This window comes from Kwoniella dejecticola, chromosome 8, assembly GCF_000512565.2.
Source record: "Kwoniella dejecticola CBS 10117 chromosome 8, complete sequence".
NCBI classification, from domain to species: Eukaryota; Fungi; Basidiomycota; class Tremellomycetes; order Tremellales; family Cryptococcaceae; genus Kwoniella; species Kwoniella dejecticola.
In genome coordinates, this window is record NC_089308.1 from 821463 (window position 1) to 835434 (window position 13972).

A 13972-nucleotide genomic window follows, 5' to 3' on the forward strand; every position below is an offset into this window, starting at 1 on the left:
TATCACCTTCGCCAGTAACACAATTGAAAGCATAGCCTTTAAGTACACCTAGCACCCAAGAAACAAGTCAGGCATCATGCAGGTGAGCTAGCCTTTAACCGTTGCTCAATCAAGGTCTGTTAGCTGACAGTGTTTGCGCTCAGTCCGACGATATCATCTGGACAGTCATAAATCATCAGTAAGTCATTTAAATCGCCCCTACATCAGTGTCTTCAGCTTACATGATTTGACCCCGCAGATTCTGCTCTTACAAAGTCAAGTGAGCTGGGCGGAGCCATATTGGTCTCTTACAATCAGCTAACATCTGCGTATAGAACGGCGACGCAGAACTTTTGCAGGAATGAATACAACCTGACGGGTTTCTGTACAAGACAATCATGTCCACTCGCAAATTCGAGGTATGCTACCGTGAGGGAGAAAGATGGTATGTGTCAGGCGCTTTTCAGCTTGCTTGCTCTAGACATAAGTGCCGAGCTTTCAGCTGATCATTAGAATCCAGGTGTCCTGTATCTGTATATGAAGACTATCGAACGAGCGCACACACCAGCAAACATGTGGGAAAGGATAAAGTTGTCGAATAACTACGTCAAAGCGTTAGAGCAGGTCAGTCGTGCTTGCCTCTTCTTCACATCAATGTACACCGATACCGAATCAGGGCTGACCTCTTGTGCATTACAGATCGACAAGGAGTTGATATATTGGCCAAATTTCATAACGCATAAATGTAAACAACGTATAACGAAGATCACCCAGTACTTGATCAAGATGAGGAGGCTGAGCTTGACTGCACAGTGAGTCAAATTCATTCTCCCACCAAACGGTAGCAGTCTCACATCCGCGGCGCTTTGAACTCCGTGTTCGATCGAGAAGTACTGACCCTCTGCACTTATGATTAGACCCAAGAAAGTCGGTATAAAGAAGAAGCTCGAACGAAGAGAAGCGACTCGAGAGCGAAAAGCACTTGCGGCCGCGCATTTGGAGAAGAATATCGAGAAAGAGCTGTTGGAGAGATTACGTTCGAAAGCATACGGAGATGCGCCGCTGAATGTGAACGAGGACGTGTGGCAGCAAGTGTTGGATCTCGATAGGAAGGGCAAAGAGAAAGAGTTGGAGCTGGACATGGAGGACGACGAGTCTCTGCTCGACTCGGACGAAGAGCGCGAAGAAGAATGGGAAGGCGGGGAGAGGGAATACGTCGAGGACACGGATGATGAGAGTGTTGGTGATTTGGAGGATTATAGTGGAAGTGAGGTGAGTAGACTTGCCTCCCGATTTCACATCCGAACTTTACTCGTTCTCCCTGCAAAGCACCCGGCTGAGACATCTTGCTGATATGTTTGTCCTGCTGCTCGATTTCAGTTCGACGAATTCGATTCGGAGGAAGAAGGTTCAGAAGGACAAGAGTTCCCATCGGACTTGGAAGTTTCAGATGAAGACGACGATGAAGAAGAAGGCTCGGACGCAGCAGACGAGCCCAAAGCCAAAGGCAAAGCACCACCTCCCACGAAGCCGACGAACGGTACTCTGGCAGGAACGAAACGTAAAGCACCGCCTAAAGGAGGAGCTAAGAAGGGTGCTAGACGACCCAAGGTGGATGTCGAGTATGAGATGGAGACTGAGCCTCTTAGTCGAGAGATGCTTAAGAATTGGTAAAATGATTCCACCTTTCGATCAGATGTCCACATCAGCAACGGTAGAGACGATGCGAATTGTGAAACGAGATGGGACAGCTCGCCGGATATACGATTACATCACGATACTCTGTAAGATTATGTCCTCTTTGAGAATTGTGGATTATGATACAACATGCATTGGTGGATACCCTGCGAACTGAGAACGTTGCCTCAAAGGACAAAACTGGATTGTAAAGTTGGGTTATTCCGGCACTGAGCAGACGACTTGCGGTTGTCTTTCGCTTCCTCTGGATCGGTCTGGTCGAGAAATCGAGTCGATGTGTCCTGGAGGTGTGAGATTTTTCAGACTTCAGTCGTTGTATGTCAAGGGATGCGATCAGTCATCGTCCGAGTCATCCGAGTTGAGGTCGAGCGTAAATACCGCATTCGGATCATATCGTCTCGCAGGTTCTTCATGTACGACAGCGCTTTGAGGTTGTTCGACTATCGTCTCGCTCGCTTGTGTTTCTGCAAGAGAATGATTATGATTAGCGGACAACAGACAGCTTGAGACACGATATGGTATGATAGTATCCGGTGTTTGTATCTTTACACTCCAATGCGGAGAGCAAAAAGGTTCAACAAGACAAGGAAGGAAAGCAAGAAGATGAGGACATACCATCTCCAAGATTACCTTTCTTGCCCATCCCGCCCATGCCTTCGTTCCCGCCCATCTGGAACAGAAGCCCCATCCGCATCATCGTTTCGTTGGGCCACGGCTGGAACTGGTTCTTGTCGACGTCCGACATCAGGCTCGATATTGGGGCGCTCGAGTATCGGGCGAGTCTCTGGGAATGCGCCAATAGGGTCGGGACGTGTGCTGGATCTGAATTCAGATAGATTTCAAATGGGCCAGGCAAATCACAAATCAGCGAACATTCACCAATCTGTAATCAGTAACGCGAAGCATAGTGCAATCTTTGGTGTCATTGTCGGGGAAGCAAGTCGCATGTCGATCTCGACTAGGGATACGAGGGGGTAACTTCATGGGATCATTCAACCCATCCGACTTATTCGAGGTGACTCACGCTTCTCACTTTGCTCTATACCCTCTTTTATCTTCTTCCCACCCTCCACCAACCTCTCTAGCTCGAGTCTATCATTCTCCAAGCCCTTGATCAGCCCCCTGACTCGGCCTTCAAGCTGTTCGACCCTCGCGCGCTTCTCAAGCAGTTTGGCGTATTCGGCTTGATGCGCATAAGCGTCTTTGACCAAGTTGGACAGATCCAGGGTAGATAGTTGGAGACCCGTATATATCTGTTGGATATTGCTATTTTGAGTAGCGGAGGATGCGGAAAGGATGGTAAAGAGCTGACTAAGGAGGACGGATTGGGTAGTGAGGTTCCGCAAGAGTGCTTGACGCGGTGGGAGGGATGTTGATGACGATGAAGAGGAAGACGAGGCAGATGCTTGGGGAGCTTCGACAGGCAGATTGGCCATCCTCGCAGATCCAGGGCCTTGATCGAGGCCAGGGAAGGGTTTGAAAGTGTTAGTCTGCTAGATTCTACCTTGTAATCGTTTAGCGATGCTCAGCTCAGAAAGCGGATTTAATGCTTCGATATGGCAGATGCGTCCAAGAGAGAGTGAACGCTATCTCGCTGTCCGCTGGGTTTTCGCTATTTACATTTATGGGCCTCCACATTTCGTTGACCGCGCATCATCATGCTTGATCTCCAAGTAGCTGATAAAGCGATGCGTATAGTCACATCGGCCGAGTGATTCTTGCACATATACTGCTAATTCACCTGCTGATACATTGATAGAGTCTCTTTGAGCAGCGATCTTGGTCACAAAATTTACTTGAGGGACAAGCGCAGCCTGCCATTGAGATCGAACAGACTTCAGCACCATGCCAAGACTCGAGGTCTCGCCTACGCGACGACGCAATAATGGGATATTCGATTTCCGAAATATCGATGTGAAGGCTCTGATCCACCGAGCGAGGGGTATGCCCAGGGAGATGGTGCATCGGTATCACAAGCTAGGGAGGAAGGGAAAGGTGAGTCGCGCTCATTCAGACAAGCAGAGCTGTATTCTCATCTAGCGGCATGGGTACGAGCGGCCATCGCTGATCATTGATTTCGCACGTTCAACTATACAGGCTACGATCTGGTGAGTCCCTTGTACATACCAAGTTCACGTTCATCTCCACCCATTGTCGCCATCACACCGTCGGCTGACCGATGCCAATCGGATTTTAGGTTCATCACGTTCATGCATCTCCTCATGCTGGCTCTGGTGATAATCATTACTCCTACGAGGATCGGGCTCTTCTTCAATAACCTGGGGCTCAAGCTCAGAGAGATGGGCTGGAAAGGCATGGTGCTATGCGGTCTATTCTGCAGTATGTTCTACTCACCTGTCTGTTTTTGTCGAATCATGCTGATCAAGCCATATCGTTTGTTCGTCCATGCGTTCATCTTAGTTCTGAGCTCCCATCCACCCTTATTCGGATTCATGGGCTCCCTAACCCTCATCGGATTCACATATGGCATGTGGCCTGGAGCTTTGATCTCTTTCATCGCATCGATGATGGGTTCCATCATCTCTTTCATCTCTGTCAGAGTGAGTTGACTGTAACTTGCTACTTCCCCTTCAGAGTACACCGTACACAGAAGAGCGTCAGCTGAAACGCTCTCGATCCTGATCCTGGCGCCTGGTTAGACCTTCTTTCTCGGGTATCTCGGCAAGAACGATAAATGGGAAGCGTTCGGGAATGTCATGCGAGCCAAGGGTCTGCCATTGGTCATCATGATCAGGTATTGCCCTATCCCTTGGGCCATAGGAAACGGTCTTTTCGCTGTGAGTCAGGAAAACCATGTCTCAGTCAGCCAGCCATCAAGCCGATGTGCTAAATATCGAGTCACCTCTCGGATCTCCAGTCGATCGACAGTGTGAAATTATGGCATTTCGCTCTTGCCAACCTGTAAGCGAATCTCCTTCTCCTCTCTCGGACACAAGGCGCCTGACTCGAACAAGCTGACAAGATCATCTCACCTGAAACAAAACCAGCTTGATACAACCCCGTCTCTTGATTCCAGTATTTATCGGATCCCGCCTCACCTCCTTGACATCAGACACGAAAGACCCCTTGCAATTCTGGCTCAACCTCCTCTCGATAGGCCTGTCATCTACTATTTCAGTAGTGACGGGCATAATCATCTACCGGCTCACCCTCGAACAGATGCGCAAATTGAAAGGAACGGGCGACGGCGAGTTGGCAGCGGAGTACATCGAGGAAGATGCTTTGTTAGGCGAATTGAGCGGCGGTAGCGATGACGAGGCGGAGATGTTGACGAGGCCCGATTACAATTCGAATTCAAGGTTGAAGGTGGTCGACCCGGAGTTAGGTGCAGGTAGAGGAAATGGTAGGAGAAGAACGAGTGGAAGTGGGAGCGAAAGTCCGGATGAGAGGGAGCTGGTGCGATAATCTACGGCATACCGCCATAGATAGGCTAACAGCGAGCATGTGGAAAGCTGCTTCCTGAATCTCCTATGATGCGATGCGCCTCACAGGGAAAACGGACAAGGATCAGAAGCTATTGACAGGTCGGTAGATATACCCAAAAGGATAGAATCGGATATGTATGTACATGTGTACCATATGCACGCGTATACAATCAGGCTGTGACGAGCGCAAGATGTCGGTCGACCTGGAAGAAGAGTCGGGCGTGTAGTCGATGCTCCAGATAGAATCGTTATATATACATTTTTTCCCACCTAATAATACTACTCATCGTTGTTGTTATTTGCGTTTTATGCCATTGTCATTTATTGTCATTGCGGGTTTCCAGTATATATGCAAGAAAGAGAAAAAAGAATAATATCAAAGCTAAGAAAGATGGAGGCAAAGTAAAAAGAGCTCATAAGAAATGCTGGGTTACAATTGTGGAAATTGACTTTACAATTTCAAGGGTATATATATGTTTCAGCTCGAAGGGATCGATAAGAGAGATTTGAACACAAGAGCTGATGCAAAAGCAAGAGAGCAAGAGCAAAAGTAAGAGCCGAGTGATAGCACAAAATGTGATGTGCGGGGTACGACCGGAGGAAGAGTTGATTATCATCAATCATCCCTTCCTTGCTGATCGGATCATATTCGATAATGAATTCAACGGGGCACAATGCTTGAAGAACTCGTGCTATTTGATCATTCAGACGGAATAATGAACAGTACCTCATCAGCGACCGACATTTCCCTTGCCTCCTAATTCAATCTCTTTCGGCAATGAATGACTCACCTTCAACAGCTGATCTGCGTTGGGTCTGATATCCGCACTGACAGTCAAGGCGCGTCCGATGTAATCCTTGAAATTCGTGCTCAGTCGATCGAAGTCTTTCACTTTAGGTGTCCCGTTCGTAGCGATCAAGTATAATGCCCTAACGGGGTTTTCATTCAAATACGGTGGTTCACCTTCAAGCATTTCTAGGATGACGTTAAGCAAAGATCAGCAAGGTAATATTACAGAACAGATACAAACGAGACTCGAACACTCACCGATAGCCAAGATACCCAAGGACCAAATATCGACTTTTGGTCCGTATTCGTTCCGCTTGACTACCTCAGGCGCCATCCAATAAGGCGTACCCACCATGGTGGTTCGTTTAGCGTTCAAGGGATCGGCAATCCTCGCACAGAATCCAAAATCGGCTATTTAAGATGTCATGGTTCACATCAGCCGACTAAAATATCATTCGCTTGGGGGGTCAAGATTCAGATCGTAGACTCACTCAGCTTGACATCCCCATTGATCGACAAGAGGATGTTATCACTCTTGATATCTCTATGAATGACACCTTTCGAATGAAGATGCCTGAGACCTTCGCAGACTTCTTTCGATACAGCTGCGATTTGAGCTTCGGACATGCAGTGCGCAGTGACCACGTCCGTGAGGGATCCACCTTCCATATACTCCATTATGACCCATAAATCCCCTCTCCACAGGTAAGAATCCTTGAAGTTCACAATATTTGGATGAGCCGATTCCCTCATTACCAAGATTTCGTTGATGATCAGGTCTTGCTTTGGTTGCTTCTCCAGGTTCATTTGCTTGATGGCTACCGGATATCCATGACGATCGTGGCATGTGTACACACCGCCAGACGCCCTGCGGAGGAGAAAAAATCAGCTGGTTCGTCTTTTTAGAAGACCTGCCAGCTGATCGATCATTGGACTCACCCTTGACCAATCTTGACCAGGTTCTTATACACTTGATTGGGATCACCCGGCGTACAGATAGCTTGCAACTGTCTGATGACCTCCTCATTCTCCTTCTGCTTGTCCCTCCTTCGTGGAGTAGCGCCACCTTGCGGTTGTCTGCTGGTACCACCTTGGGTTTGATTTCGTGCCAAGCCAGCGTTGTTCGAAGGCAGACCTTGATCCGCCTTGCCTTTTGGACCTTGTTGTGAGTGAGATTTACCCATAGGGACTGCACTCGGCGGTGCGGCCTTGCTCGCTGGCGCACGAGTGGTATTTGCCCTGTCAAGTGTTTTCTGCTTCGGAGGATGTGTAGGAGGCGTGCGTTGCGAATATGACCTGTCCAAGGGTGACGTCGCCGCAGACGACGATTGGCCGGGTGCCAGACGAGCAGGTTTAGTCAGTTCTGCAGGAGGCAAGCGACCTGGCGGAGCGGGCGGTGGTCTTTCGGCTTGCATCCGCGGCGGACCAGCTTTAGCCGGTGGCGGAGGAGCAGCTCGCTGAACAGACAACTCAAGAGTCAGTATGCAATCGCGAGTGAGCGGCATAGGTGCACGGATCTCACAGGATTGGCGAATTGATCAACTCTGGCAGGTCCTTCCGAGCTGCCTTCCCTTGACATGCTCATGTCTTTCGGTGGTAGGCCAGGTGAATCCGGACCCTGAGCCGGACCAGCATTTCGCATCTTCTGCCATACCTCGTCTTCTTGACTTTCCTGCTGAGCGTCTCGGTTCTTGAAGTACTGCACCACTGCGAGTACCTGAGGAGTGATAGTTGTCAGCGTGATTGCTTCATATGATTGAGGCAGATACTCACCTCATTGGGATTCTCCTCTTGTTCAGCTCGAGTGATACCATTCTCATCCAGTATCTTCTGCCATTCCTGTGGCATACCAGTATCTATGGAAATTATCAGCCGTGATTGCGGCACTTCATACCCTCAAACGGGACTCACATTGCCCAGTATTATAGTCGAAACCGACATGGGTAAGATGGATAGGATCATACGGAGTAGATATAACGGGAGGTTTGCTCGTGGTCAAAAGATCTGTTTTTCTCGTCAGCTCGCCGAAGTCAATTTGTAATGGTTAAATCAGAGAATTGAGGGGATTGGGAGAACCGAAAAGTCACGCCCACTCACCACTCATGAACCCAAATACGCTCTTCTTGTCTTTGCTGCTCTTGCCCGTCCCGCTCCTATTTCGCCCTATCGTTCCCGGCTCTTTGGGCAGATCTTTATCTTTCGGTTCTCCAACTTGCAGAGGCACACCAACACCCAATCCAATCTTGGCATCTTCAAAGCTTTTCTCCAGCGTCTGGGTGGAGTACGGATTCGAAGGGGCTGATATAGGTTGATGGTGTAAAGGCGGTGGTTGCTGTTGTTGTACGGGGAGGAAGGAGGAATTATTCGTGGATGGACTATTGATCGCGTTTGGATTTGGTGATCTCGAAGTCGTAGGTGACATCGGATCCCACCCATTGGATGGTGCTCCCGGATGTTCACCCAAGGGCAAAGTGCCTGCTCTGGTTGGTCTGGGCGGAGGCAGTCCTGCAGATCCACCATTCGAGCTCATAGTCATATTATTACCGTAGAGCGCGCCGGCAGAATATCGATTCGGATTAGGTGAATTGTTTGATGATCTACTTTGACCTTGACCTTGCTGCGAGAAGCTGGGTCTTGACGATGAGCTTGAGGGATTCTGGTAGTTTTGTGATTCTCTTCGGGATCCGGGTGGGAGTGGAGCTGCTCTCGACGGTTGGAGTGATGTGGGCGAATCAAATCCCATAGGCGTGGAGATTACGGGTGATCGATATGCTGAAGGTGCACCTGGACCTGACCCGTTAGGCGGTTGTTGATGCTGAGGTATACGTGGTGATGATGCGTTGGAGGATGCTGAAGCTGATACCATTCCTAAGGAAACATCTGTACCTGCAGAGTAATGCGCACTGTTCCTTGATGGTCGATGATATTCAACGGTGCGAGAGACAGGAGGCTGGTGGGAGTCAGAATTTGGCGTCATCGGTGTAGCACCCGTATCTATTCCAACGTTGATGTTGTTATTCAGGGTTATGCGGTCCGAGGAAGTCGTGATACAGTGATAATGATGGTGGTGGTGGTGGTGGTGGTGGTCAGGAATAAAGGAGGAAGAAACAAAAGGATGTCATATAGCATTAGCGTAAAGCAAAAGCACAAGCTCAATCTCAAGCGCGGTGCAGACAACAAAAGACGTTGTGGGTATGATTATTGTTGTTGTAACTCACAGGATGCTTGGGGATGACGAATCTGTCTTTTTGGACTCGTATTGCTTCCTGACATTCTATTCTAGTACAATGGGTAGAAGAGAGAGAAGGTTGAGGGTGGCGAGTGACACGCTTCTTTTTGTGTTGATGTCTTAGTTGAGGAAGGATCTTCTAGTCTGCTATTTCACCTCGTGTTTTATGGTTGAATACAGTCTTCCTCCTGTCTTGTCTTGTCTTATCGGATACACGTACTTTCAAAGTAAGATTATCGATAAGATGTCTACTGACGAGATGCAATGATGCAAGTGAAGCGAGGGGTAAGTGATATTGATATCAATATCAATTCAGAAGGTGAGTGAGGGTTTTGGCTTATTGTTATCGTTGATACACGATACACAGAACCGCAATACCCAAATACCGATCGCAACCCCCGTTTACTTGATTTTTCTGCGATACGCGTTTTCTTTCTTGATTTTCAATTCTCGATCCGAAATCTATCCCAAGCTGTTCTATACATCTAATGCTCTATACCTTGAAGATGTCGTGGTGTTGATACAAGCGCAAACGAAGGTGTATCGGTGGAGAGGTATAGGTTCGCCGATTTGTTCCTTTCTTCCCCCGTCTAAAGGGATTACTAGCTATCTATCTGGAGGAAGATGCGGATTCGGCCGGGCTGGATTGATTGATAGATTGAAGATGATGAACAAGTAGCGATTTGCTCTTTCTGCTTATTCGAGTTGATTGGAAAGCGGTAGGGGTGGTCGCATGCGAATTTTAGGGTGAGTCCATGAAGGATGTAACAAGGGGTGTGGGTGTAAGATTGCAGAGCGGTTGGTGGTATGAGGTGTGGTGTTTGGGAAAAAAAGGTCCGAGCGTCAAGGCCAGAGCTTTGATTACAACGGATACAAATAAAGCTTAATTCTGTCGACGCGATTTGTTTGCAGGCTATTGAGCTTGCTACTGTGTCCGCAAACACTTCTCAGTATTGAGTTCTTATGCTGATTGACAACTCTCGTATCTAACGCTATGCAATGGATACAGACGTTGTATGGGGTCTGAATAAGTGGCATTTGGCGATGACACCTGCCTTTGTGCTACGGTGTGCCCGTGTACCTGTGCACGTTGTCCTGGATGACTGTTGTTGTCGAGGGACTTTGACCCAACGTGGACTGCTCATGGAACAGCTTTCAAGCAGTAAAGCGGTCTTGGCCGTAAGGTGAGCCGTTATTACAACACTCATATATTGGACCCGGTCGAGAACATGGGCTCAAGCGTTTACGGCATTACGCGGAACACAATGATGTGGCGCTTACCGGATGTTCAGAAACGTCGTGATGCAATGACTTTTCCACCGTCTATGAGGGGCACCTTTGATGACATTGATGCAACGCACTTGCATGCATCCCGAGGTCAATCATCCTCCAACGTTGCCATACACGTTACTCCCCTGTCGGCTTCATCGACATAGACGACTATTGGCACTGACAGACCTGTAAAGTCGGGAGAACGATGCCGCCTATAGACCTCACATCGTCCTTCCAATCAGTTTTCTCGGAAAAGCTATCGTCCGTTCCTCCTTCGATCAGATCAAAGTCGCCTTCGAGGATATCTACTTCCCGAAAAGGTAAAGGCAAACAAGCGGATCACGAGGACGAAGAAGAATTTTTGAAAGAAGCCTATCGCATAGTGAGCCTCCTAAGTATCCATACAATCCATCATCGCACAGCCAAATCACGGTAAAAGTAACAGTCGAAGCTGATACTCGAAATTTCGCTCCCACTAGTACAACCACTTGCAATCCCTCGAATATCTGTTGATCACCGTCCGGAAAGCTTATCTGTCCAATGTGGAACCGCCGCCGCTCTCTCGAAGAAATCACCGACTACAGCCGGACTCGGCTGAGAGGGACAAGGAAGAGGATGAATGGAAACGATGGGAAAAAGTCAAATACCTCACTGATAAAGAGCGGGACGAGATCGATCTGAGAGCGAGGATGATCTTGAGGCGATGTAAAGATCGTGTGAATGTCATGGAGGCCGCTGAGCTAGGTGGGCATACTTCTGACATACTCGTACACTCTGGGCTGCGTGATCCTCGCTGAAGTCCGGGCCAATTGTGTCATTAGCTCGTAAATCGAAGAACCCATCTATATCATCCACAAAGTCCGCTGTTCTATCCTTCCTACCTTCTTTACTCCCCAACGAATCCTCTTCGACCTCTTTCCAGCCCCTCATAACGGCCCATAGAGCATCAGTCATCTGGAAACTCAACGATTGGCTGGCGAAACTCACTTCGAACGTCAGTAATTTGCAGGAAGAACGATTCAAGCGCAAAGAAGAACGTATGAAGTCTCTAGGTTCAAATGCCAGTATAGAAGCTTCACGATTGAACAGCACTATTAATACTACCAACTACACCAACAATCGCAGCAAAGTGAACATACCCGATGGAAGGATAATCAATGTGGATGATCCGGCATACTCGTCAAGTGGAGTTGACGACAATCATCCAGGATCCGGAATCGGAATAATCGGTCCAGATGCAAATCAACCGCAATTAAGCGAAAAGCAAATCCAGGAGTACGAGAATGAGAATAATATCTTACTCGAGAACATGTCTTCGACTCTATCGTCCGTCTTATCGGCTGAATCGAGTTTACTGGAGATTAGTCAACTGCAGAACGAGCTTATACAGCATCTCAACTCGCAGACGGAGATGATTGACCAGCTGTACGAAGATGCGATAGGCAGTGTGAACGAAGTGGGCAAGGCGAATGAACAGCTCAAACAGGCCCGTAAGCGGGGTCAAGAGAGTAGATTGTTCCTGTTGATTTTCTTGATGGGAGCTAGTTTTGCGTTGCTCTTTCTAGATTGGTATGCTGCGTAGTGCGTAGTGCGTAGAGGCAGACGTAGGAGTGAGGATGAAAGACATGGCGTGATGTGACATGGAATGCATCTATGTTATCTATACTTCATACACGTTACAACGCGTTCTCGTCTCCGTTTTCCCAATGCTGCTCGTCTGGATGTCGATGCAGATGCTCACGTATACACGTAGAACCCTTGATCACCCCTCTTCTCCTGCAATTTCACCATCGCCACTCCGCCTTGAGGTATAGTATGTAAAGCCCCGTCAGCACATACCAGTCTCTCATTCCCTCTTTCTAAACCTTCGTATTCTCCTTCTGAGGGGGAGCTAGGAGTCCACGCGAAGGAAGTACATCTGAAGACTTCTACAACTGGTTCGCCTTCTCCCTTGTTCTCCAATTCCAACTTTAGCTTGTCCCCCTTAAGCGGTAGAGTAAGATTCACATGATTCCCATTCGCATAAGCTTGTCCGACCACCTCGAACGCCCTAGCCGATAATTTCGCTTTCCTCTCTTCGGGCTGGGTGGTAGTGATCAGCGGATCTCGAAGGGGTCGAATGATCGTGACGTATACATAACCTTGGGCGTCATTGAATTGACCTAATTGGGTTAAAGGAGAAATGACAAAGGTAGGTTCTAGTCTGTCCACTGTGGAAGTAGAGAGGAAGTACGAGAATGGCCCTTCTATTCTCACAACACCCTCGCCCTCAGAAGGCTGAGTAGTGGTAAACGGTTGAACCCATTTATCGATTCGAGGGTCCCACTGTTCCACGTTCGCGCCGGATTCAAGGCTGACAGTAGCATAAAAGAGTTTGGAGGCGTTCTGCTGAGCGGCATTCTTGAACCTCTCTACGCCTGGATGAGTCTCTCTGAGCGCTTCGGAGTCATGCAAGATAGAAGCGTGGAGTGAGGTAGATAGCAAGACGTGAGAAACGATTTTCTCGTGGTGTTGTTCTGAGGTCGAGGTTATGGTAGTGCGAGTGATGGGTAGATTGACGGGGCTGGATTTCGAGAGGAAAGAGAACAAAGAGGAGAGCTGATGTGCAGTCTCTTGGACCGGTGCGGAAGGTAGGGTATCGATAACTGCTTGGTATTTATCGAGGGATCCGGAAGGAGGAAATAAGGATGAGAATAAAGCATTCGCCTGCACAACGCCATACCAGCCTGAGCATGAATACAAGATAGGCGTTGTTCTACGTTTATTGCCTAGAATAGATGAATGGATTGAAGTCAAATCGTTGATACAACTCACCGTACCGAAGGGGAACAGTACAACTTCCCATCTTACGCCCTCAATCTGGTTGACGCCCTCGATGAATTCGTGAAATGTTCCATCTCCGCCTACTATAGCCACTTGGACGGTCCCGTTCCCTTGCGTCGAAGCAAGCCTTTTGCCAATCACACCTGCGTTGCCAGGTGAGGTGGTCGTGTGAATTTCATACTGGGTCGAGAAGTTCTCCAGAATCGGCAGGACGGTGCTGTTGACGACTGGAGAGGGAGCGCGAATGTCAGCTTAGGCAAACCATATAGGCGGACTATGGAGCGAGGGAGGATAAGGGGATATACAGAATGATGCAGGGGTTCAGAGAGATACCGTGAATCCTGAGACTGATCGAGCGACTGAGACTCACACTCTGAGGCTTTGCCATGTCCTGCTACGGGATTAACTATCAGATGAAGTGGCCCGGCCATCGTGAAAGCGCTGCTTGTCCGCTGGTCTTCCGGGAGAGAAAAGGTTTCCAAAGTCACAGCTCTTCCACAAGCCCTTTCGCTCTTTTTACATGGCTACCAGCGACCGACGGGGCAGGCGGAGTGCATTGCTTGTGACGCTGTCTTATTTAGGCTCGATCACATCATCCAACATGGCCGGATGACCACGAAGACCATCAACAATGGGGTCTCCGCTTGCGCAACGGTCATCATGGTGATCTCCGCTTCTGCACCCGAAGCGCGACTTTTTTCCTGGCTAATGTTTTCAGTAGGATTGGATTTATAC

At 48.6% G+C, this 13972-nt stretch overlaps 6 protein-coding genes across 6 annotated transcripts; 3 read left to right on the plus strand and 3 right to left on the minus strand.

Annotated features, from left to right (window-relative positions):
- Positions 1 to 76: 76 nt before the first annotated feature.
- I303_106617 (uncharacterized protein) lies at positions 77 to 1653 on the plus strand (the record flags this gene model as incomplete). Its single annotated transcript, XM_018411384.1, has 8 exons — positions 77 to 82; positions 144 to 178; positions 239 to 259; positions 315 to 424; positions 500 to 603; positions 679 to 791; positions 897 to 1251; positions 1360 to 1653. 8 exons carry the CDS (start codon positions 77 to 79, stop codon positions 1651 to 1653), a joined length of 1038 nt encoding a protein of 345 aa, XP_018259196.1.
- A 357-nt stretch (positions 1654 to 2010) lies between these two features.
- Positions 2011 to 3113, minus strand: I303_106618 (uncharacterized protein; the record flags this gene model as incomplete). The annotated part of the gene is made up of 3 exons (XM_018411383.1): positions 2011 to 2141; positions 2293 to 2499; positions 2702 to 3113. 3 exons carry the CDS (start codon positions 3111 to 3113, stop codon positions 2011 to 2013), a joined length of 750 nt encoding a protein of 249 aa, XP_018259195.1.
- A 409-nt stretch (positions 3114 to 3522) lies between these two features.
- I303_106619 (uncharacterized protein) lies at positions 3523 to 5103 on the plus strand (the record flags this gene model as incomplete). Its single annotated transcript, XM_018411382.1, has 7 exons — positions 3523 to 3672; positions 3718 to 3785; positions 3875 to 4017; positions 4099 to 4238; positions 4338 to 4475; positions 4556 to 4599; positions 4686 to 5103. 7 exons carry the CDS (start codon positions 3523 to 3525, stop codon positions 5101 to 5103), a joined length of 1101 nt encoding a protein of 366 aa, XP_018259194.1.
- Positions 5104 to 5743: 640 nt separating this feature from the next.
- On the minus strand, positions 5744 to 8890 carry I303_106620 (uncharacterized protein; the record flags this gene model as incomplete). Its single annotated transcript, XM_018411381.1, has 9 exons — positions 5744 to 5815; positions 5915 to 6099; positions 6172 to 6324; positions 6405 to 6781; positions 6853 to 7370; positions 7436 to 7630; positions 7687 to 7769; positions 7825 to 7917; positions 8011 to 8890. 9 exons carry the CDS (start codon positions 8888 to 8890, stop codon positions 5744 to 5746), a joined length of 2556 nt encoding a protein of 851 aa, XP_018259193.1.
- Positions 8891 to 10619: 1729 nt separating this feature from the next.
- I303_106621 (uncharacterized protein) lies at positions 10620 to 11996 on the plus strand (the record flags this gene model as incomplete). The annotated part of the gene is made up of 3 exons (XM_018411380.1): positions 10620 to 10796; positions 10894 to 11158; positions 11236 to 11996. The coding sequence occupies 3 exons, from the start codon at positions 10620 to 10622 to the stop codon at positions 11994 to 11996; spliced, it is 1203 nt and encodes a 400-aa protein (XP_018259192.1).
- Positions 11997 to 12151: 155 nt separating this feature from the next.
- I303_106622 (uncharacterized protein) lies at positions 12152 to 13668 on the minus strand (the record flags this gene model as incomplete). The annotated part of the gene is made up of 3 exons (XM_018411379.1): positions 12152 to 13120; positions 13229 to 13464; positions 13608 to 13668. The coding sequence occupies 3 exons, from the start codon at positions 13666 to 13668 to the stop codon at positions 12152 to 12154; spliced, it is 1266 nt and encodes a 421-aa protein (XP_018259191.1).
- Between the last annotated feature and the right edge of the window lie 304 nt (positions 13669 to 13972).